Genomic DNA, 25447 nt, shown 5'->3' on the forward strand with positions numbered 1-25447 from the left:
AAAATATATTATCGATTTGTTTACGGAAGCCTTCCCTAAACTGAACAAGTGGGATTGGGCGCGAGAAGTGGAAAGAGCACATCGCTTTCCATTTAGCCCCAGATTTGGTCAAACTCTAGATCGACCCAGAGCGATACTGATGTCTCTCAATAGCTTTCTGGCTCGGGAAGATGTGTACTCCCTGGCACATCCTGATAAAAAGCGGGCAGGCAAGGGGTTGGAGTTTTTTGTTCGGCTTGACTTTTGTCATCAAACAGTGGAGAGGCGCTGGCATCTACGCCAGCTTATTGCACCATTTCAGGCTAAAGGGGCTACTAAACCCAGCCAAGCTTAAAGTTATGGTTAAAGATTAGACATGATTTTTTTCTTCTGAGATACTCACGAAAGAATTTCTGCAATCGTTATGAAAACTGTCTAATGTTGTCACGGCTGTTAAAATGAATGCCAAGGCTTGATTTAATACGTAGCTTAGCTTCTAGTTCTATTCCCCTCTAATCCTATCGATTTACTGCTCTGTCGTCTTCTTTGTTTCCGATCTCTGTTCCTTTCTCTCTCTATCACCCAACTTTATATTTGATTGGGCAATCTAGACAGCTCGAGGTGATATTGGCAATATGTATATGGTTTTCTGAATGCCGTGAATTCTGACCTTTTTTTTTATTGACACAACTTTTGTATTGGGTGAGGGGTCTGTCATGGGTGTGAGCATCTGGGTGGTGGCAACTTTCATCACAGGGACCATGGGTCCCAAAGCCTTGTTGAAGGGTAGGGGCAGGGGGGAGGGGGGAGGGGGGGTCATGGTGGTAAGGAGTGGGGGGGGTGACTGGGGGGTGTGGGTGGTTCTGGGGGAGTAAAATGAGGGAAAAAATCCACACTATCGGTAACATTTTCAGTTTTATCGGATCAAATCTTTATTTTTGAGTAATGAGAATTAGCTACTCCCCCTATATTCCTACTGGCTAGACCAGGGCTGCGAATATGTTCTTTAAATGTCTGCGGCCTAAATAGCTACAATAAGGGGCAGAGTGTTGCTGCTGAAATGTGTGTGATCCCGCCTGACTTGATCTGTTTACAAGAGACCCATGTACCCTGGGGGAAGCTGAAAATGTTATCGGAAATGGGCTTTGTGCTCTTAGCGGCTACGTCACAATCCTCAACCACCCGGGGGGTGGCTTTGCTAGCCAAAACTGTCATGCAAACCTCGGGATGGGTATTAGCTGATAAATTGGGGCATTGGCGTATCGTGGAATGTCTGTTGGGGGTGAAAAAAATTACACTGTGTACTGTTTGTGGCTCCAATCTTGATGCAGCTATGGTTTTGGAGCATTTGAACGTGGAGCTTGCACTCTGGCTTACCCCCCTGGTGCTATGCGGTGACCTCAATATCAATCTGAGTATTAAGGAACTTCTTCATTGCCCAGAAAACTATAAGGGTAGGAAACCAAGGGTTTTAAAGGCACTTTTTAATGTATTGTTGGACCATGGGTTGGTCGATGTGTGGGATCACCTTCACACGGATGATCCTGGCTTCACATTTTATTCTTACCCCCATCAAAAATGGTCCGTCTTGATTATTTTTTTGCCTCACCTTTACTATTCACAGATGCCAGAATACGAGTCTTTCCAAAAATTACATCAGATCATGCTCCAGTGGTTCTAGACATCCCTGCATTAGGTTCCGCTATTAACCCACTAACTTTCACTTTTAATAGGATATTCTTTCTGGATGATACTTTCTTAGACCACATTAAGAGCTGGATCAAGGGGTCCTTTCAAGACAACTGGTGCTCAACATATGTCGGGGTTCTCTGGGATGCTTTTAAGGCCTGCCTCAGAGGGGAGATCTTGAGTTACGGCTTGTACCAGCAAAAGAAAGCTAAATCTCTAATGCCGGAATTATATACTAGACGTAAATCTGCGGAAGAAAATCTAGCACAAGGGATATTAGCTAAGAGCAATATCAACTTCTCCTTGAGTAAGGAGATCGCAGCTAAATATCTTCTATACAAAAAGGAATGCTATGAGTATGGCAAAGCGGTTGGACGCTGTCTGGCTAACAGGCTACGCTCTAATGAAGCTACACATAGAATAGCTGGTATGAGAAATTTGACTGTTGATACGGTGTATGATCCTCATAATTTCTATGAAGACCTTTATCTGGGAAAAGAACCAGGACTGCTTATTCCGAACCCTGGGATACGATTAGTGGATCAGGTTGGACAGGCAGAGGCAGAGATATTGGGAGTCCTATCACTTTGGAAGAGTTAGAGCTAGCAATAAATAACATGACGATTGAAAAGGCAGCGGGTCTGGACAAGCTTCCCTCCGAGGTCTATACGGCTTTTTTTCAATAACTTGTTGGCCATTTTCCAAAAAGCCCAGCATGGGGGGGGGGCACACTTGTGGGACAAGGCCAATATTGCCATATTTAAGAAAAAAGATAAGCCAGGATCATATCGCCCAATATCCCTGGGCAAATGTGATGGAAAGATTTATGGCAAAATTCTAGCGAATTGCCTGGCATATGTTATTTCTCCCCTAGTATCCCTAAAACAGCATGGTTTTATCCCAGGTCGGGGGACCGTGAACCTTTTAACAAAATGGCAACGCTTTTCGATACCGCTCAGGCTGAATCTAGAGACTTAGGATTAATTTTATTGGATGCCGATAAGGCGTTCGATCGCGTAGCTTGGGATTTTCTCTGGGAGGTTATGCATCAGATGGGGCTCGGTCAGGGTTTCATCCAGGCTATAAGAGTACTTTACTGGTCACCTACTGCTAGGATTTGCTCTATGGGACTGTCTCAGACCCTATTAAAATCTCAAGAGGCACATGGCAGGGGTGTCCTTGTTTCCCCCTGCTGTTCGTCCTATATATCAACCCTTCTTACGAATGCTTGAAAGCAGCTCCTAGATTAAACCCTTTTGCGTCTATATAATTTCTGTGTTTTTGCATTTGCCGACGATATCGCTATAACAACATCTGATGCCCTTACGGCTATATCCGAGGTAGAACGGCTTGCAGTTGAGTACGGTGCAGTTCCGGGCAATAAGATCAATATTTCGAAAACCGAGATCCTTTGTACTAAGGATATTATGGTTGGTGACCCTAGGGTGGTTAAGGAGGTCACGTATCTCGGAATTAAGATCTGAGAAAACGTGAAAGATCTGGTAGACGTAAGCTTGGGAGATATCACCACCAAGGTTAAGCAATCACTAGACAGTTAGGAGTGTCTACATTTATCCTTGGTAGGCAGAGCCAATATTTTGAAAATGAACATACTTTCCAAGGTTTTATAATTTTTTCAGATCGGTACCCTTAGAGGTATCTTGCGCCCAGTTACAACATTTGCATGCACTCTGTTCTAAATTCTTATGGGCTCCAGGGAAACCTCGAAGGGCTATGCAGTTTATGACGTGTCCTAGGGAGAGGGGGGGTTGGTCGGTTCCCGACTTCACACTTTATTATTATTCATGTCTTTTAGTTAACATGCAGATAATGTCAACTGGAGATAGTGTTAGCAATGCTGCTGAGGCCCCCTCAATCTATCAGATGTTGCTAGGTGAAGAGGTCAGGAACTGCCCCTTTAAGAGGTTGGATAGGAGTTATTATAAAAGAATGTGCTTCAAAGTGTTGCCGGCAGCTTTTAAGGTTTGGAGCACGGTACGAATGAATCTTCAAATTCAGGGATTAACTCTTTATACTTCTACTACGGCCACAGGTATATTACATCAATTTTCCGGGACCCTGAGGTTAGCAGCTGGAGATCTAAGGGTATTTCCCAAATTGGGGATTTCTATGAGGCTGGGGGACTCTACATCTCCTTTACGAATCTAGCTAATACATTTCTCCTTCATAAAAATCAGTTTTTCAAATATTTACAAATACGCGATTTTCTGAGCAAACAATCTATGATGGAGCCTCTCAAACTAGATGAAGCGACCAGGAGTCAGGGTTGAATAGGGCTCTTATATAATATTCTGTTAGATTTAAGGAGGGATGATCTAGATAATCATAATTCTAAATGGGCACTCAAGGTGGGAGAGCCTAGTGTTTCCTTGGAAAAGGCGATTGCTATTGCTGGGGATATCTGCCTGTCGGCAAATATTAAAGCCCAGTTTTATAAAACTATGTTAAATTTGTATCATACTCAGCCAAGATGTTGAAATGTGGGAGGGGGAATGATGGTGAATGTTTTCGGTGTGGAATGGACAGTGCCGGCACGCTCCATATCTTCTATGCTTGCCCCAAGGTGGCCCCATTTATAGAACATATAGAGAAGTTACTTACGGAGATCTCAGGGGTGGCTGTTAAGATTTTGGCCTCTATGATGTTGCTAGGGGTCGGCCATAGCACGGCTGAGTTTGGCGTCTTCGTGGCTCCAACCTGAAGTATCATCTTTCGAATCGTGGAGACCCCGGTTCTATAGCATATATAACTTAGAATACAGTCTCTCTGCTGGCAACGGGTCAAGGAAACGCAAATTGGGTATTTATGTTTGGGGCAATAATAGATCACATGAACTGTTAAAGGTGAACATGTATGTAATTCTTTGTAATGATTTTAAGCAACGATTTTAGGTATAATCGAATGAATTGAATTACTTTTATGCCTAGCTATTAGATCTGTTTGGATATGCAACTTTTTGGATGTTTTGATACTGTGGATTTTAATAAAAACATTTTATTTTAAAGAAATGTTTTTCTTTTCATTAGAAGACACTTTTTAATACTCTTGTAGCACAAAGTACTAACCAGGAGGGGCATAGCTACCAATTGTGTAGCAGGTTCAGTGGCACAACACCCAGAGAGGCATGATGGGTCATCTGAACCCTCATTTTAGCTTGGGAGAAATTGGGTTTTATTTGAGTCCTGGTCAAGCAAAAGCTTTAAGGCCAGATTCATCAAACAAAAATCCGCTCGCAAAGGGCCAGAATCTGAGAATCTGGCCCTTTGCGAGAGGTATTTTTGCATTTGGGATGCATCATCCGAAATGCAAAAATCGCAATTTTAGAAATTGCTAAATTGCGATTATTTGCATTTAAGGAATCTCAATTTGAGATTCCTTAAATGCAATGCATGAAAGTGTTTAAAAAAGCGAATTCGCTAATAGGGCACGCAAATTACCATGAAGTACAACTTTGTGGTAATTTGCAAAAACTTTGAAAAATGCACTAAAGGAGAAGCAAGATGGCTGCCGCTACTGTGGCCGTGTGAGGTGCTCTGCCCTGGACTCCCACTGACCTCCCCCGTAGTGGTGATTACCCAATATTACCCGTGAGTCAGGACCCGTGTGCTGTCTCGGCGAGGCTGACTGCAAACAAACAATACTGCTCGGGAGCTGCGGCGGTCTGCTTGTACAGGCTTCGCGTGGTGAGGCTTCCCGGAGATTGGTGGCCAGTCGGTGTTGGTGCCGTTCGTAGGTGAGGATCTTTTGCAGCTGGACGTTGCGCGTGAGCCGCCGACTGATTGACTCGGCTTGGAGGAGGTGTGAGAGACGGGGCTGAACGCGGAGGCTGAGTGCTCTGGATGCCTCTGATACCGGCTTCAGCTGCTCTATCCACGTCTTGGACGTCGGTAGCTCTGGGCGTGTAGCTCCGGCGCGTTGACCCCTGTGCCAGCATTGTCAGCAGTTCTCGAGTAGCGTGGAGCAGCTTTGGCTGTGCCGAGTGGGCAGCAAACGAGAGGAAAACAAAAGGAAAAAAAACCAAAACAATTATAAGATATTCAGAAGGGCTTGATACTTTGTAGCCTACGGTCTAAGAGTCTGCACGCAGATTTCACAACCCCCGGATTCCCTGTGAAAAATCGAGAGACACAAGTTCTGGTAAGAATGGCGCCGAAGGGAAGGGGCACTGCCAGAAACAAGGGGGGAGTGGCGGCTGACACACCTGTTGGAAGTGCTACAGAGGGTAGTGCAAGTGTAGATACTGCTGACAATGCCCCTAAAACTAAGGGAAATGTAATGAAAGGAGTGATAAAAGGCAATGTTCCTACCAAATCGGTTGCAGTCAGTACTGAGAGTGCTACTTCTGATAATACCAGTATTAATAAAGGCCCGACTGCAGCACCTGTACAAGGGGCCCTCCAGCGCCAGAATCTAAATCAGAGTCTCACTCAAAATGTATTGTTGGATTTGGAGACACCTGTAAAGCAAAAGACTATTCCAGCAATTTTCGATAAAAAGCGTGCAGTAAAGGCTAAAGTTGCCACTGAGACAGATCTGGAATATGTGGCTGAAAATGAGGATGAAGTCGTTGGAGTACCTTCTAATGTGCTACACCCAAGTTCTGATATTCTTATGGCTACTCCAGATAGCAATCATGATAGAAATGAAAATGGGCCTGAAAGAGTAGAAAATGTAATCCCAATAATAGTAACTACGATGCCGGTCACGGAGGAAGGCAACTCCCAGTCAGGATTTGACAATGACCCTGCCCCGCAGTGTACGGATAAGGGAGCAGAATCAGAGTATGCTGGCTCAGACGGTAAATACTATTCAATGTCAGACCTAACAACTGTATCCGATAAAGAGCAAGACTTGGATAGTTCCAGTAATCTAGGGGAATGGGGGGACATCCCTGATGATAACGATCAGGATGATCTGGATGAATTTGGGAAATCTTTACCTCAGGACACTGTGAGAAAAATTGGGGAAACTGGTGTAAATTCGCAACAAGAGCGAGAATCTCCTCTAGCCCAACTTAACTTGGATGAGGACTTGGAAGAAGACTCAGTCACTCTCGGTTTGATTTATAAAACCATCATGGCACATAGAAGTGAAACAAAAGCTGAGGAGTTGCGTACACAGGGAGCCGTAAGGAAGCTTCAAAATACTGTACGGCGCTTGGTAAAGACATGTGCAGAAACAACCACTCGTGTGGTCGAAGTAGAAGAAAGGGTTTCCTCGGCGGAGGACTCTCTTGTGAAACAGCAAACAGCTATAGAAATTCTTGAGAAATCTAAAGTGGATATTGACTGGAAACTCACTGATTTAGAGAACTGTGCACGCCGTAATAATTTACGCGTATTGGGCATAGCGGAAAAAAGAGAAGGGTCAGAACCGCGTAAATTTATCATACAGCTGTTCAAAGAAGCCTTTCCGGAACTGAGTTCATGGAACTGGGAAACCGAAATAATACGAGCACACAGATTCCCGTTCACGATGCGTCAACATGGAAATGAACAGCAGGCTGAACAGAATCCATATCCCAGGGCAATACTGATATGTTTGAATAATTATCTGTTACGCGAAGCACTTTATGATTCAGCACGCCCTGGGAGAAAAAGGAGCGGTATGGGCTGTGAGTTTTTTGTCCGCCCTGATTTTTGCCCTGTAACTGTAACTGAACAATGGCAATTGCGTAAATTGATAGCTCCTTTACAAGCCAAAGGAGCTCAGGTCTTTTTGCTCAACCATCCAAGTTAAAGGTAATTCTCAAAGGACACACTAGGTATTTCATTTCCGCTAGGACAGCACAGGAGTTCCTAACGGGTCTTGGGAATAGTCCTAAAAAATGAAAGTATATGTTATAGTCATAATGAGCACATTGCTCTATGAGTATGTTAGATTTTGTTTACTGTTGATGGAATGGGGGTAGTCACCACATGGTAATTTGTAGTTCTCTTCTTTGTTACTGTTTTCTCTTTCTTCCATGAAATATGCATAAAGTATGTGTAAAGGTTTCCCGTTTTTTTCTGAGACATAGAGGGATACTCTGCCCTTCCTTTTTTTTTTTTTTTCTTTTTAGCAATGATGAAATTGCATAAGCTGGAAGGAGGTGTATTGAACAATGTACTATTGATAATGTAATAGATATCTCACCGAGTGGATGAAAGTTTTAGAAATGACGTGAATTTATCGTTTAAATAGGATTGGGAGAAAGATAGGATAACAGATAGATTGTTCTCTATATCTGTATAGGGTATGCTGGAATACCAATTAATAAGAAGAGAGGGAGGGAAAATGGTGTATAAGAGTTTGGAGGGAGGTCACTGGGAGGGGGGGGTCGGTCAGAGCACCTCGACATCACTGAGGACATGGTCCTTAAGCCTCATAATGGGTGTGAGGGGTGGGGGGGAGGGGGCAAGGGGTTCTGGGGTGGAGTGGGGGGGCAAAGTTGGGGAAGGAGGGGAAAAACATAAAATAATACATGAAAATTGGTCGGAAATGAGTCACTCTGGTAGAAAGATTGCTATTTTTCAATTAATAAAGGGAGCTTGTCCAGCTAGATTTGATTTAATTAAATGGCAGGTAGGGGAATTAGGATAGGTACACTGAATGTTAGGGGGCTAAACTCAATAGATAAAAGAAGGTGGGTAGCACAGGAATTAAGGGCTCTTTTTTGTGATATAATTTGTCTCCAAGAGACTCATATAGTAGGGTCAAAACGTCGGTTGCTCGAAGAGCTGGGGTTCAATCTTATTGCTTGTACAAAATATCTGGGCTCATCAAGAGGGGTAGCAATTTTGGGAAAGAAGCATATAGGCAAAACCGGCAGAACTATAATTGATGATTTAGGCAGATGGGCAATCGCAGAATGTGTTGTAGGCCTGGTTAATTTTACTGTCTGTGTTGTCTATGGAGCAAATCTTGATGAAGCATCAACCTTGGAGTATTTAAATGTTGAGCTAGCTACTTGGCCTACACCGTTGATTCTGTGTGGTGACTTAAATATAAACTTAGCCCCAAACATTCTCTGCAATAAAGATGCAAAGTACAGCGGGCGGAAGCCACGTGTGTTTAGGGCATTACAGGCATTAATCATGGCACATGGGCTAGTAGATGCATGGGCTTTTTTAAGGGGAACAGCTCCTGGGTATACATTTTTTTCCTTCCCCCATCGCAAGCTAGTACGTCTGGATTACTTTTTCCTTCCTCAGGTATTGCTTAAATCTGCTGTTATTCAAATTTATCCTCGAATCACGTCTGATCATGGACCGGTGGTTCTATCTATAACGGACTTAGTAACTGCTAAAAGACCGAGGCCATACTCTTTTGATCGTAAGTTATTACTAGAACAACAATTCACTGATTATATGAAACAGTGGATTGAAACATTTTTCTTTATTAATCGAGGAACAAGCAGTGTGGGCAATGTTTGGGACTGCTTTAAAGCAGCATTCAGGGGTGAGGCCCTGAGCTTTGGATTATATAATCAAAAGCAGCAGGCGATAAAACTTCAAGAACTTTATCAAGAATTAGCAAAGGCTGAGAAATCATTAACGCAGGGTATACGGTTAGGGGCGGATATAAATGATCAGATGACGGCAGTAGCTAGGCTTAAAGCGAAGATAAATCTTAAATGGTTGCAGGAAAGTGCAAAAACTTTCTTTATTAAACAACAAATACAGTATGAGTATGGGGAAGCAAGTGGCAGATGTTTGACTCAGAAATTAAGGTCAAGGGAAGCATCACAACGGATAGATAATTTGCTAGATCTAAGCGGAAATTTAGTAGGCAACGAAACTGGAATATTAGAGATCTTTAGACAATTTTACGAATCATTGTACAAAGGAGATGAATATGACATAAATAGTGCTACTTTACTTATCGGGCGATATTGCACGGTAGATTTATTTGAGGATGAAAGAGAAAGCCTAGAGGCAACTATTACGGCAGAGGAACTTGAAATGGCAGTTAATGGATTAGCCAGGGGAAAGGCGGCAGGCCCAGATAAGCTCCCTATGGAAATTTATAAGACCTTTTTCTCCGTTTTAAAAACAGATCTTCTAGAGACAATGAGAAATGCTCAGAAAGGGGCACCCCCAGGGAGCTGGAGCGAAGCATGCATTGTGGTTTTTCACAAAAAAGGAAAACCTGCGAACCTTGCTGGGTCTTACCGTCCTATTTCGCTTTTAAATGCGGATGGAAAAATTTACCTGAAGATTCTTGCGAATAGGTTGTCTAGGGCAGTTACCAATCTAGTTTCCACTATACAGCATGGGTTTATTCCGCACCGTGGAACGGCGGATCATGTTCGTCGGGTGATTACTTTATTTGATTTTGTTAATGTTACCCAGGAGCCATTATGCTTAATTCTATTGGATGCCGAAAAGGCTTTTGACCGGGTCTCATGGTGCTTTATATGGGACGTAATGAAGCGAAGGGGGTTTGGCCCTGAATTCATAAAATCCGTGCAGACATTGTATTTGCAACCTACGGCCCGTATTAGTACCATGGGACTCGTGTCGGACTTAGTACAAATACAGAGAGGTACCAGACAGGGCTGCCCTTGTTCTCCTCTTTTATTTTCGTTGTACATTGAGCCTTTTTTAAGAATGTTGGAGACTTGCTCTAGGATACCACCTGTGGTGATGCAAAACTATCAATTCAAGGTCCTAGCATATGCCGATGACGTGGCAGTTGTCACGACATGCCCCACAGCTGCAATGAGGGAGATTGAATCTATTGCCGCTAACTTCGGGGCAGTCGCTGGCTATAAATTAAATGCTACTAAAACCCAGCTACTATGTGCCAATCTGCCTAAGTACTCTGATCCACGGGTGTGTGAAGAAGTCACCTATCTGGGGATTAAATTAAGGGTCTCTTCAACGGCCCTGGTCAAGTCTAACTGGGAGGACTTAACAATAGGGGTGAGGAAACAGTTGGATCAGGCGGAATGTCTCCATCTCTCTTTAGTAGGACGATGTAGCCTATTAAAAATGATGATTTTGCCACAAGTATTGTATTTTTTCAGGTGTGTTTCTTTAGAAGTCCCTACTACTAGCTTATCACAACTCCAGGCTCTTTGTATGCGTTTTATGTGGGCCGGTGGTAAGGCCCGCCGAGCTGGGCGTTTTATGATTTTACCTAGAAATCTAGGAGGCTGGTCAGTACCAGATTTCACTCTTTATTACTATGCATGTATGCTTCAAGGGATGAATGTTCTGGTAACCGGTGTTGGTCCTCTGAATATCGCAGAGTGCCCGTCAATTTACCAGATGCTACTAGGTGTGAAGGCTAAAAATTGTCTGTTACTACATCAGGAATGGAGCTACTACAAACGCACACGTTTTAAGGTACTATTAGCCGCATATAAAATCTGGCGGACATTAAGGAAAATGTTAGCAATAGGGAAAATTTCTTGGTACACACCATTGACGTCTCCATTATTTTTGCCAATTGACTTATGGGATAGGGTGGTCTATGTATGGTGGCAAAAAGGATTAAGGTTAGTGGGGGATTTTTTTAGGGATGGATCTTTGAAATCTTTTGAGCAACTTCGTATACAATATCAGCTACCCAGGGAGAATTTTGCAAAATATTTGCAAATTAGGAATTTTCTATCCCAAAAAGCCAGTAATCTACAAGCTAAACCTCTGATAGAGGATAATACTAAATCGGCAAAAATAGGAGTGCTATATGGCCATTTGCTGAATACTAAGGCGAATGATTTACAGCAACAAAATGTTAAATGGGGGAATAAACTTGGGAGGCAGGATATACGGATAGAAATCTCACTGGAGATGGCAACAAATGTATTCCTTTCGTTAAAATTATCTGCACAGCATTACAAATCCATTTTTAATTTATATTATACGCCTGACAAGGTTTCGAAATGGCAGGGTGATGCTATTGGGAAATGCTATAGGTGTGGATACATATCTGCAGACGATCTCCATATTTTTTTTGGGTGCCCTCGACTATCTTTTTTACTTTCACAGATAGAGAATTATCTAACAGCCATTTTAGGGTTTCCCGTTAAACTAAGTGCTACACAGATAATGCTAGGTGCAGAAATGGGGCCGGTAATATCAGATCTATTACATCCACATGTAAAACTAATATTCTTAGTTACAGTGGTATACCGACTTTTATTAGCATCTTGGTGGTTACAGAAGGAACCCCCCTCTTTTGAACTATGGAGAGCGCATTTTTTTGCAGTTCATAATATGGAGCATAGTCTGTACGCCCTTAAAGGGCATAGGAAAAAGAAGCTTGGTCAACAGATTTGGGGCAAGATTACTAATCATCTAGAGTCCACTGTTTGATGGTTTATTTCCGGAAACTCCCCCTTTTTCTTATTTTTTTATTAGCCCGATATGTATCTGCCTTATTGCATTCTCAATTGTATTTTTTCATTTTTTTTTTTCATTGCGTATCTAATATGAGTTACATATAATTTCTAAAATTTATTCATTTACCTTTTTTCGATATATCATGTATCTGGCTCCAGGATTATTGATTTATTGATTTATTGATGAATTGATGTAATGAATGTCAATAGTAACTATGTACTCTGCAAATGATTACTCTTTGATGACTAACTCATGTATTTTGCAAAAAAAAAAAAAAAAAAGTGCATTTTTCAAAGTTCCATGTTGTGCACACACATGCCCTAAGGGCATGTGTGTGCGCAACAAATGTGCACATATCAATTTTAGGGGTTTAACAGGGTGTCCTTCGGACACCCCTGCACCCTTGAAATCTCAATCTCAATTTGTGAATCGCTAATTGCGATTCGCAAATTGAGATTGTCTTCCCATTCATTCCTATGGGCCTCTAGGCCCATAGGAATGAATGGGGAGGTATTCCTTAATTGCGACTTGCAATTTGCGAGTCGCAATTAAGGAATTCTAAGAAATCGCTATTTTTTAAGTGATTTCTTGATGCATTCCATTTTGCAATTCCTTAATAGCGAATCAGTATTTTTCGCTATTAAGGAATCGCAAATTGGTTTGTTGATGCATCTGGGGGATAATCCCTTGCAGGTAGAACCCCAAAAAGTCACTACATTAGCCTGTGCTTAATCCTGGGTAGCTTGGCACAAAAAGCAGTTGGGCGTGACTTAGAGACAATGTGTAAAGTATTTATGCAACATACAAACAGAAATAAAGTGAAAACACAACACAACAAAAATCCCAAACCAATTTAGGAAAATAGAGTACATTTTCATAAATTATTTGACACCCAAACAACAAAAATGCAATTTGTAGAACCAGAGTTATGAATTTTTAGCATCGTTATTCAAAACTAGTCCTAAAAAATCAAAGTGCCATATGCCGCCATGTAGTCAGTGTGACCGGGTCAAAGTCGAAAAATATGGCCAATCACAATGGAGCGTGGTTCGGATACAAGAAGTCGATTGGGCCCGCTCAGCGCTTACCTTTGGACTTAGAAGAAATTCGGAGTAAAAGTGTCATTCGATCAGAAAATACATTTTTGAGAAATATTGCCCACCTACCACCGAGTACTCGTTCATACCACTTGACACTGGACATGGGCAAAAAAAGGATGGAGGGCAAGTTTAGAATGCGCCTGTTGGTGTTTTGGAGGTGCCTCTAGTCTACCCCTAAGCTAGCTCACTATACTGCTGCCCTTCAGGATGCAATGAAATCGGACAGCTCCTGTAAAATAAAATGGCTTGATAGCATCCAACGGTCACTTTGATCTATTGGGTTGGGCAATTTATGGGAAAGCCCCTCTGTAGCTCCCATTCCCCCCAAAGGAATAACAAAAAAAACTCTATTGGGCAAAGGCAGAGTATGAGGAACTCCAAAGCTTGGCAAATGCCCTCTTGACAAATGATTTTACCAATTTTAAATAGCTGTTTGTGTACAAACAGTTTTGGGACTATATCAAAGTATCACTGGATAGAAAACTATGTTATGTTATGTTATGTTATGCGTTTTTTATTAGGCGCACAGATGCTCCAGCGAAGGCACATTACCGCTTAAAGTTTTTACCTAAAAAGGAACACCTGTTGACTCCCCTGCTTGTGTTGCATGTTTTCATCCAAAGGAGACTGTAGCCCACGTCTTTTATGGCTCTCCCACCTATGCCCATGCCCTTTCATTTTGACTATCACCTCAATGCATAGAATTAGGGACAAGTAGCGATAACATTGTTCTTCGTATACTTAGATCAGATTGCTCGCCTTTATATACATGCGCTGTGGCGATGTTTCTGGTTGCTATGTGGTCAACCCACAGGTGGGCTCTTTCTCCGTGCATGTGAACAATTGCTTTTTAATTATTTTTAGCCTACAATGTAACACACGTTTAATCTTTTTTTGGCCTTTGTAAGTGCTAAATATTGTTATGGTAATTTTATGAATTGATAATTTTCAATTCTTTGTATCGCGCCATGCTTGTATGTGCTTTCATGGCTTCGGATTTTCCAGTTGTCAACCCTCCTGTCTCAATATTCCTCTTTCGATGTCCTAGCGTTGAACCAGCATAGTATGGTTCCAATCCCACAAGTGTCTATAACTCATGAAGGCAGAGCCCCAGTAGTAATATCCAAAAAGGCCTTTGAAGGTGAGATCAGTTCAAAAGGCCTCCTGTAAAATGCATGGGCCCTCTCCAAATTGTATCCAAGCACTTGTCTTGCCGAGGCTAGACCACGGCAGCGCTACGCTCCGTGGCCTTCCCAGATACAGCCTGGCACCACTAAGGACATCAATGAACGCGGCGGCTAGATTGATTACAGGCACTAAAAGAAATGAGCACATATCTCCAGTCCGAAAATCTCTTAAATGGTTGTTCTTCGAAGATCAAATTCAGTTAAAGATTGCTGTTCTGGTGCACAAAGCCCTTCACTACAAAGCGCAAAAGCTTGAATTATCCTGTGGTGGTAGAGCCTCAAGAAGCGCTAACACTACTGAAACCACTCAATCTTAACAAAATGAGAACTTGTCACTGAGCCTTCTCCGGCACTGCCCTAAAGATATGGAACTCTCTTTCACCGGAAGTACGCAGAATCTCCTCAATGACAGATTTCAAACTGGAAGCCAAAGATTCCTAATCAACAAATTCTTACTTTAATTGGGATAGGCTCATCTGCTTGAAGTAATTGATCCTACAACCTCTCTACCATCATTTGATACTGCTCGTCTTTACAGGATAGTGTGCCACCCTTCACAGCCTGCTATATACATGTTTATTGTACTACGCTCCGTGACTCAATTGTACTGTAATTATGCAATCTTTCTTGTTTCTTATTCTTACTTGTTGTCGTTATTGCATTTATGTCCTTCCTTCCATTCTATTGTAAAGCGCTCCGCTATCCTTGATAGCTCTATATTAAACTTTATAAATAAAATAAATAAAATCCTGTCTGCCATTCTACCCCAGGAGACTTGATCAATATCTTTAGTGAAGCCAAGACCTTGACACTTGGAATACAGATCCCAATTCCACACCCTCATATCCATCCCAGGAAGGCTGCCAGGGTCAGGGGTCTGTAATTTCCCTTAAGCTCCTAATTTATGGCCGTTTTATCAGGAATGCACAGATGTAGCTGTCCTCCCAGCACCCAGATGTGACTTGGAGACAGGTTGACAGACACACAAGCACAGAAATGCCCATTTTCCCTAATTGGTATTTCCACATTAGTAATGTTGAATCCACGTGCACCACCGGAGAGGGTTTGCCATTACTAACTCATCGATATCAAATACTATACTGCTTCTATTCTGCGTGTAGGAAATACACCCTTTCCACAGATCCCTTATGTCAATGCAATGCAAGAAGCAGGCCCTACCTTACCGAACACACCATATGGATGACCATCACTATGAGTATATGTAGCACACGCACTACCTCTTCCTGACACTGCCCCCAGAAAGTACTTCGATGCAGCGAGAGACATGCAGAACCTTGGTAAATAGCTTCTTAAATGCCAAGCAGAGTAACGGTAACCTGAACACACCGGCTCCACCTGGGCAAACCTTTGGCACAATCAATGAGCTACCTCAGTGGGTGGCTGTGAAGGAAGGAATAATATCCAACAGGCAGGTGAAGGTTTACTTGTAACTTCAAGTTTATTGAACAACTGGAGAGAATGCAATATCAAATAATAACAGTTCTGGTACATGTGGAGTTCAACCACAATAAAGTAATAAAGGAGGGAGTAACACCATGTACACATCATTACAGCAGCACAACCACTGCTGAAGGTTCACGGAGGAGCATTTGTGTTACATGCCCTAGGTGTATGTCTTACCCCTGGACAAGGGACTCACAGCTAATTCAAATCAGTCAATGATGTATACGCCAATTACCAGTATGTATATGACAAGCACAACTCTTTGGCACTGAATGGCAGTGTCAAAGGTGCTAACACATAGGTCAGCTGAAAGCTGAGAGGGACACAAGCTAACATTTGAGGGGAAGCACCCTAGAAGGGGCCATTTCAAACACCAGTTAAATCCAGGCATCATATGTCTTTCATTTTGGTGATAGGTTGAAAAATGTAATAAAACTGTCAATCCATTGAATCAATTGCTTAGCCATACAATTGATTTAGCATACCGTTTTAACTTTGTTTTAAGTCATGTGTTAAAGAATTGTCATTCTAATTTTGTATTTTTATGATCTCTTGAGATCATGAACAAAATAAAATCTGAACTCCACCTTGAAGATGGGAGAGATGAGGAACTGCTCAGTAAGTGGTGGTTGCATTTTGAATTACAAGGCGAAAGGTGCCCTAAATTGTGTGGATGGAGTCTAGTGCTGTGGACCACTGAGGACAAATGGATGACCATTACAACTGAGACATCCTTGCTATTGAATCTTTGAAGGCCTGTGCCAGATACGACTAGATTGTTTCTTATGCTTTTCAGGGAGCACTACATAACGATGGTGAAATGGGCAACTTCTACTAAAGTGGCAGTCAACTGGCTTAACAGAGCACAAAATATTTCCATCCTGACCATCTGTGATGCCACCACAGGAATATGTACAAAGGTAGGTGATGTTTGCACTATTGCTTGTATATACATACAAAATTTGGAAGTGGGAAAACAGAATGTTTTTTTTTAGATCAGGGGAATTCCCTTTCTCCACTGGCTTGCATTTAAATGGGGATATTTCAGGCTGGAGAAAGCTATAATAAAGCCATTTTATGCTTTTAAAATCGAGTTTTCCCCAAAATCAGGTGTGTTGGCATGTATTCTTGTGTCATAGGTGTTGTGTGAATCAGGGCCGGACTGGCCATAATGGGCACCGGGCATTTCCCCGGTGGACTGGAGGGTTGGTGCCCGTTTATTTGCCCTTGTGGGCCACTTTTGTCACTGAGGGCAGGTTTTGCAGCAGTGCTGCAATATTGGCCCCCTGTAAGAAAAGCGGGAGGGAGCGGTGCCAGGGCTGGTTGCTGTTTGCATTCCCTGGTGTGAATGACGTTCCTGCAACTGCCATCCTGGCAGAGCTAAAATGTAAAGAATTGTTCAGCTATGCATCTATTTTAGCTACACAATGTATGCTACAATAACAACCAATGTCCCTGAAATGTAATAATTGAAACAATATCGGACTTATGTCTCCAGTGATACATCAAAAAGGTGGACATAGTCACAGAGTGATTGCTTCAGCTGAGAGAGCAGAGTACAGAGCTGTTTCCACAGATATACTGCTGTACAACCAATTATATTATAATCGTAAAGGCTTACATCATCAAACAAACTGTGCACAACTTGAACATTCAGCGATATGGGCAAAATGTTCACTTTTGAGTGGCGTACTTACAGATTGGTAGAGAGGGACTCCATCAAAAATATGGCTGATGTTCCGACCTCTGCATTACAAGTGCCATTGTTTGTACGACACTTGTAATATGGTGGCGTGGCAATCGCAGGGGCGGCTCCTCCACTATGGCGGAGGAATGTCACACCACTGCTTTTGAGCAGTAAAGTACAGGAAATATAAAATGATAATAACTAAGTTATTATCATCTTATGTTTCCTTTGCCGGCGGGCGGGTGGGAAGGACTGCTTTGCTCTCTGAGCAGGAAAGAGGTGGAATGGTTTACCCACGCCTATGTGCGCAGTGACTGTTTGGTCAGCCATCTCGGGCCGCCCAAAACCGTTATGTGCACTTTCCCCATTCTCCATGCAGGCTGCATTACAGCCTGCATGGAGAACAAGCCCAGGCCCTCATTCCCTGGTTGAGCATTAAACCAGGACACTCAAAACCAATCACAACGCTGCATTGCAACGTTGTGATTGGTCAGGGGAGCCTGGATGCTTACCAACAACAGCGCTGCATTTTTACCGTTTCCCCCAACCCCCCCTCAAGTCCCCCAGCGCGCGCGCGCACCGCCCAACCACCTACGAATAATGCCGGCCGAAACTGGGCATTCGTCACATCTAGGACAGAATACTCATCTGTCAAACATTAAATTAGGCCTATCTTATTGAAAGGTACTGTTTCAGTACCTCACATTGTGAACACTCTTCATGAAACAGTCTTCATAACCCACTATTCAAATGCAGGAATATCAGGCCAGACTGGAACCCAAAGTAGCCCTGGCAAATTTTGTCAGACCAGCCCTTATACAATGCATAGCGAGCGAGTCTGGTGAGCAAAACTGACCACTGCAAGGGGGTTTGTGGGGAGTTGTTCTCCTCCCCCCCACCAAGAAAATTAGGGGAAAATGTAAAAAATGGTGCATTCTACCACACATTTTTCATCATATATGGATTCATATTTGTTTGTAAACTATAGTAAATGATGTCCTTACAGTGCACTAGGATATGGCAATCTTTATTGGGGCTTTTGAAGGATTCGCTCACTATCACCCTCCAACAGTGTCTTTTATCTCTCCATAGATTCCCTCTCTAATGTATTCCGTTTGTTTTATAATGCCTCTCATAACATTGTAGGGGTTCAGAGCATTTTACATCACGCACACATACAGAGACAATGAATCAGATGTATGTAAGTCAGTGTAAAGAAAATGTTACATAAAACATAGGGGACTACAAGGTGTAGGATTATTGTCACCCATACTGGTAGGCATTTTTTAAGAGTGCTTGGTCTGGGGACGCTCAAGCTCAGGATTCAGAAATTAAAACATAGGTTAGGGTTAACATTACTAATAAGAATGAATTTTTTCTCAAATGAACCCTTTTTAGCAAAATTAGGATAATGAAAGACCCGGAAAATCATAACTTTCTTACCTAAATGACCATTGTAACTTCTGAACTGCACAGTAATAAAGGGATCTCTGTGACAAAAGCAGTAATGCACTGAGCTATGCACATAAAATACTGTTCTGTGATCTGCATAGCACAGCTCTTTGCAGCCGGCATATTCACCCTCTGCGCTATCTTACATGAGTCAAAACTGCCACTAGCCAAAACTCCGATCTCATTCCAGCAGGTACATTAACCACCAGAGTTATCTTGGCACTTTTATTGTTGCCTGAAAACTGTTGGATATACAAGCAACTCTACAGTGCTTTTAAAACTGATGCACTGCAACAAAACCGGACACTCTTACCACACTGTTCACCATGTTCATTTTGTAAAATACGAACTGCAACATTTAAGTAAATGTAACTTTACGGGATTTAATTTTTGCAAATGCTAATATTGAAGTATTTAAGTCTGGCAGTTCTGCAATATCATTTCAATGGGGAGGATTGCCAAAGATTATAGCTCTCATGTATCATTGTAGATCTTAAATATGTTTTAATTAACTGTTCAGACAGACAACACAGGCTCCTATGGGGAAAATGGTTGTCTACAAAAAACCTTGCACCCTGTCACGAGCATCCCATGGTGCCTGCCACACTGTGTATGGTTTTACAGGGGGTCCCTTGGGAACCCCCTCAACCCCAAACTGGAGGACTCAGGATGAAGGGGTGCCTGCTAGGGGCACCCAAAGACAGTTTCTGACAGCCTTTTCATGTCAGACAGACAGAGTCGGAAAGGCTGTCAGAATCCGACATCATAATTGGTCGGTCAGAAACACTGTCTGTTGAGCTGTATGAATCGGTTGCGACCGACTTGGTTTCTCCGAATGCCTGTCGGAACCGATTCAGAATTACCGAACGGTTTCCCTTCTAACCACAAGCCTCATAATCGGTTGGTTGGAATTGTTTCCGACAGAGTCGGTGGATGAGTTCTGACACGGTCTAGGTGAATCTGACTGTCGGTCAGAGACTTTCCGACCGACATCGTAATCAGTCCTAGAGTTTACATCCTCTGCAGTAGTCCAAAAAGTGAAAAAGCTTCCATCAGTGTTGCTGTTACAATCAATACATTCAGGGAACAAGACCACCAGGGTGAAAATTGCTAAAGAATTCATTCTGGGTATTCTTGTCTAGATACTTTTATTCTGACAGTTCATGTACCCGAAATTATCATAGATGTGACCTCGTAGATCGTGTAAATTCAGGGTATGCTCTTTCAGCACTCCTACCAACAGTGATGTTAGTCCTTCACCTGTGGGGTCATTCACCTTAAAACCAATGAAATGGGCCTTCAGAAATACTTTCGTTTTGGTGGTATCAGTTAACCAAATGGCCAACGATAGCTTTTCTGAATAGCTTATTTCAGATGTGCAGTCTCATATAACAGAAACATATCAATATAATTGAGCACTTGGTTTGCTGAAAGATTGATTATTTCATTCTGTATGTTTTTTTCAAGATAATGATCAGTATTCTTCTTTGCACACACATGTATCAAATGTCCTTGGGTGATAGCATCAAACTTGTAAGTAGTTGTACTAATCCTAAGATGCTTCCATTATTTGGCATAAACTGCTTATCAGAGAATCACCTAAATCCCAAGTTCTGCTCAGATAAAAATATAAGTACTGATATAAGCCTGTTTTAGACACCGCTTCAATGAATAATTTCTAAGTCTAAAATACAAAATATAAGAGAGGGTCAAGGGGATAATATTTATAGACCACCTTATTCCACACCCCTAATTACACACATCTATATAACTACTAGGAGAAAGTAGGTCTGGTGATTGACACAGTAACCTCGAATGCTCAAGAAATGAACTCCTCACCAGTTCAACATAGCTTGCCCAAATGTTGGCTTGAGAGAAAAAGGGTCTCCATCAGCCCACCCATCTGGCGGAGCATCGTCATTTGGAAGACTCTGAGAAAAAGGGTCAGATATACCCAGTGTAGCTCGAAGGCCAACAGGTATGGAAACTTGACCTATTATTCTCAGAGGTTCTCAGCCACGGTTTGTTCAAAACGACTACAAGGACAAAAAATATGTTTATTAGGTATTGTCCTTGTGTCATGAATAAAAACCGCCTGATAGTTTTTAAAAAGATATGACTATCTTTTGGCAAAGTGTGAGGTCAGACCTCACACTTGTAGTCATTTTTAGTTTCACATACATCTACCACACGCACTGCACCTCATCAGTGATATTCATACTTTGAACAAACCGTGGCTGAGAACTTCTGAGAATAATAGGTCAAGTTTCCATACCTGTTGGCCTTCGAGCTACACTGGTTACATCTGACCCTTTTTCTTAGAGTCTTCCAAATGACGATGCTCCGTCAGATGGGTGGGCTGTTAGAGACACTTTTTCTCTCAAGCCAACTGTACGGGATCGGGAGCGGGAGAGGTGGAAGGGAGCGAGTCTGACACATTGAATAAAGTTTTCAAAGAGGGTTTTATTTTTAAGTAAGCTCTTCTCCTTCTAGTAGTTTGTTTAACCTGAGCAAACTCGTTGGGATCCGTCCTGACTCCTTTAGGAAACGTTGAGAGTTCTAGGGCGTTTCTTCCACGCAGGTGCCGGTAGTTCTCCAGACCGGAAATGATGAGGGGTCGTCGGGGCCAAGGTCCTCAACTCCAACCATGAAACGGAAGAAAAGAAACAACAGGGAATCAGGCTGACGTCCTCACAGGACTATAAGGGACCAGGGGTGAGGGTCACCGAGTGAAGGAGTGCATGTAAATGTAAGCTCTAGTGCCTAGTAGTGCTCGTGAAGGGAGAGGGACAATGAGGCTACCCTTTTAGCAGTGTTCACTCGTTTACTATATTACTACGATTCACCCAGCCCGCCACTTTGCCCCGTACCTTAGCAAGCCACACACCTCCCGCGGGAGTGTGGCGGGGTGATTCGCAGGACCGTTGGCCTCCTGGCTTGTTGTCCACTGCTGGGCTCGTCACGGCTTCTTCTCTGCAGGGCTCCGGTTCCGTACTTCGTCTCCAGCCTCGTCCGTCTTCTCCTGGAAGAACGTTGTCTGCCACTTCTACGATTCCGCCTTCTTTTGAGCGTGTGACGTCGCAGGTGGGTGGAGCTTCGCTGGAAGAGTTAAAGGGACCGTAGTCGATTCCAGCCTCGTGCCCCCAGGTTGCCTCTGCGCCTGCGTGATTCCACTCGTCCAACCAGGCTGAGTCCGGCTGTTTGTCAGAAACAGAAAGGGGAACAGCTGACCACCAGTCTTTTAGGTTATCGGGACTGTATGTTCCGGACACGAGTCCCACCCCGTCACACTCCTCCCCCCCTGGATTCTCCCGATCGGGGAGAGGAAAGACCCTTGAAAGAAAGTCAGCATTCCCATTTGCCGTGCCTTTTTTATGTTGCACAGAAAAGGAATAAGGTTGCAGAGAAAGAAACCAGCGGAGCACTCTTGCATTTACTGTTCTGTTTTGGTACATCCATTTTAAGGGAGCGTGATCTGTCTGAAGAAGGAAGGGCTTCCCTTCCAAATAGTAGTGCAGTTTGTCAATAGCCCACTTGATAGCCAAGCACTCTCTTTCTACAGTAGAATATCTGCACTCCCTGGGGAACAACTTGCGGCTGATAAATAGTATGGGATGTTCTAGTCCATCGTCCCCCACCTGGGAAAGTACAGCCCCTATTCCTATGTCGGAAGCATCAGTGGCCAGTATAAAGGTTTTCTTGAAATTAGGCGATTCAAGGACTGGAGCATTTGTTATGATGGTTTTCAATGTCTCAAAAGCGTCTCTGGCTTCTTTTGAGGGAGTCTGTATTTCCCGAAGTCGGATCTCTTTACGCAAGAGATCAGTCAGAGGGGCTGCGATCTCTGCAAATTTGGGAACAAACCATCTGTAGTAGCCGATTAAGCCTAAGAAGGCTCGCAGGTCTCTCTTGCTGGTGGGAAAGGGGGTGTTTGTGGTGCAATAGTGCCTTTCCCCAGTACGTATCCGAGATACTTGACGGTATTGTAGGCGACTCGAGACTTCTTTGCATTTACATGTAAACCAGCTTGTTGTAAGGCAGTCAGGATGGTATGTAGGTGCTGTAGATGGTCCTCCCAGGTTTTGCTGTATATGACAATGTCGTCCAAGTAGGCCGAACTGAATGATGTATAAGGTTTCAGCACTTGATTCATAAGACGCTGGAAAGTGGCAGGTGCGCCGTGTAGGCCGAATGGAAGAACAGTGAATTCGTATAACCCTTCATCTGTAATGAAGGCTGTCTTTCTTTTGTCTTTCTCACGGAGAGGCACCTGCGAATACCCTTTGGTTAGATCAAGGGTGGTGATAAACACGGCGTCCCCAAGCTTTTCTACTAGCTCGTCGACCCTAGGAATAGGGTAGGCATCGAAAGTGGAGATAGCATTCAGGGCCCTGAAATCCATGCAGAATATCTTTGTACCATCCGGTTTCGGGACCATGACGATTGGAGAAGCCCAATTACTTTTAGAGGGTCTTATGACACCAAGTTTCAACATATCAAGTACCTCTTTTCTGACATCTTCCCGTCTAGAAGCGGGGATTCTATAGGGCCTTTGCTTCACAATTTTCCCAGCGGGAGTTTCTATGCAATGCTCTACAAGAGTCGTTTTACCCGGGAGATCAGAGAAGATGTTGGACAAGGGTTGTAATATTCCTTGCAGGTCTTTTTTCATCTTTTCAGGCAGTTCTTCATTTACGACAAGTTGGTCTAGGGTTGAGGTTTTTTCTGACAGGGTAGGGAGTACCAGATTGTTGCTCTTTGGGAGCGGACCAATCCATTTCTTCAACATATTGATATGGTAGGTCTGGGTCTTGTTAGCCGACAGACGGAGCCTGTAAGTGGTGTTCCCAATAGTCTCAAGTACCTCATAGGGTCCTACCCACTCATTTTTGTGTGTGACAGATGGCAAAAGAAGCAGGGCCCAGTCTCCTACCTTGAGGGTTCTTAGTTTCGTTCCCTTGTCGTAATTCATTTTCTGTTCATGCATTTGTTGTTCAAGGTTTGTGTGAGCGAGGTCTCTTAACTTCCCTAGCTTGGAACGTAGCTGAAGTCTATAGTCTAACAGAGACTTCTGTTCCTGTGCTTCTTGTGACTCCCAGGTATCTTTCGTGATTTCTAGGAGTGACCTTGGGACTCGACCGTAAAGCAATTCAAATGATGAACTGCCTAGACTGCTTTGCTTCTGTGCTCTTAGCACATATAAAGCTATAGGTAGCAGGCGATCCCATGCCTGGCCTTCTGAGGACAACATCTTCTTTAATGTGGTTTTCAGTGTTTGATTATACCTTTCGACGAGCCCGTCGGTTTGGGGGGTGATAGACCGAAGTCTTTAGGTGATGGATATTTAGTGACTTGCATACTTCTTTCATCATACGGGAAGTGAAGGGGGTCCCCTGATCGGTTAGGACCTCTTTAGGGAAACCGACTCGGGCAAACAATTCCACAAACTTCTCGGCCACATTGGCTGTAGTTGGTGCTCTTAGGGGAAAGGCTTCGATAAACCTTGTAGCATAATCCACAATGACGAGAGCATATTGGTGCCCCCTAGCTGTCTTGGGCAAGGGACCTATTAAATCCATCCCTACCCGTTCGAATGGAGTGCCGACAATCGGCATTGGTTTTAGGGGTGCAGCAGGTGGTCTGTGAGTATTCTTTCGTTGACAGATTTCACACTTCCTGCAATAGTCTTGCACGTCTTTGTACACCCCAGGCCAATAGAAATGACGTTGAATGCTATCCGTCGTTTTCTCTTTGCCCGCATGACCGGCCGTTAGGTGAGCATGGGCAAAGAACAAGACCTGTTCACGGAAAGCTAACGGGACCAGCAATTGAGGACTCTTTCCCATGTCGGCTTCTCTATATAGAAGGTCGTTACGAACCTAGGAAAGGAAGGAGCAGAGGAATCCTGGGCAGCATGTGCGCTTTCCCATGCATTAAAAAGAGTTCTGTCCTCCGCTTGTGCAAAACGAAAACTGCGATCCACCACCCATGGATCAGGGGTAATGTATGCTGCTTTAGAACCATCGTTAGTCAGGAGGCGATCAAAGACAGTCTTTCTAAACAGAGCAAGAAAGTCGGGATGGTCTACCCCCAGAATCATTTTTTCAGGAAGGGAATCCACCACACCAACCCTCACTACAGCTGGCGCTTTGCCTACGGGTTGCACAGTAATTACAGCTATAGGATAGGGTGTAACGTCCCCATGGACACATCTTACATGTACCAGAGAGTCAGGGAGGTATTGACTAGGTAGAACCAGATGTTTTTGAACAACTGACTGCCTACAGCCTGAATCAAGAAGGGCTTTCACGGTTTGTTCATTTATCCTTATACTCACATGAAAGGAAGTTCCTGTTTCTGCAGAGTAGAGGATGGTTTTCGGTAGATAGCCCACTTCCATTGGTTCTTTTGGCGGGTGTTTTCGTGGACACAGGCGAGCAATTTGGCCCCATTCACCACACTCAAAGCATTGGGGACCATTGGTCATGGGTGATTCCATTCGAAAAGGTCTGGGTTTCACAGGTTCGGTTGTCTGTT

The 25447-nt window shown here is 43.3% G+C and overlaps 1 protein-coding gene across 4 annotated transcripts in view; it reads left to right on the top strand.

The window, feature by feature from the left end:
• DPP6 (dipeptidyl peptidase like 6) overlaps window positions 1-25447 on the top strand; it is a 2152278-nt gene that overhangs the window by 1710786 nt on the left and 416045 nt on the right. For all 4 annotated transcript variants that reach the window (XM_086941474.1, XM_086941473.1, XM_086941476.1 and 1 more), the window contains exon 11: window positions 16568-16691. In XM_086941474.1, the coding sequence (XP_086797600.1) occupies window positions 16568-16691 (124 nt within the window). The remainder of the gene's footprint in view (window positions 1-16567; window positions 16692-25447) is intronic.

The sequence above is a fragment of the Lissotriton vulgaris genome, chromosome 10, assembly GCF_964263255.1.
Source record: "Lissotriton vulgaris chromosome 10, aLisVul1.2, whole genome shotgun sequence".
NCBI classification, from domain to species: domain Eukaryota; kingdom Metazoa; phylum Chordata; class Amphibia; order Caudata; family Salamandridae; genus Lissotriton; species Lissotriton vulgaris.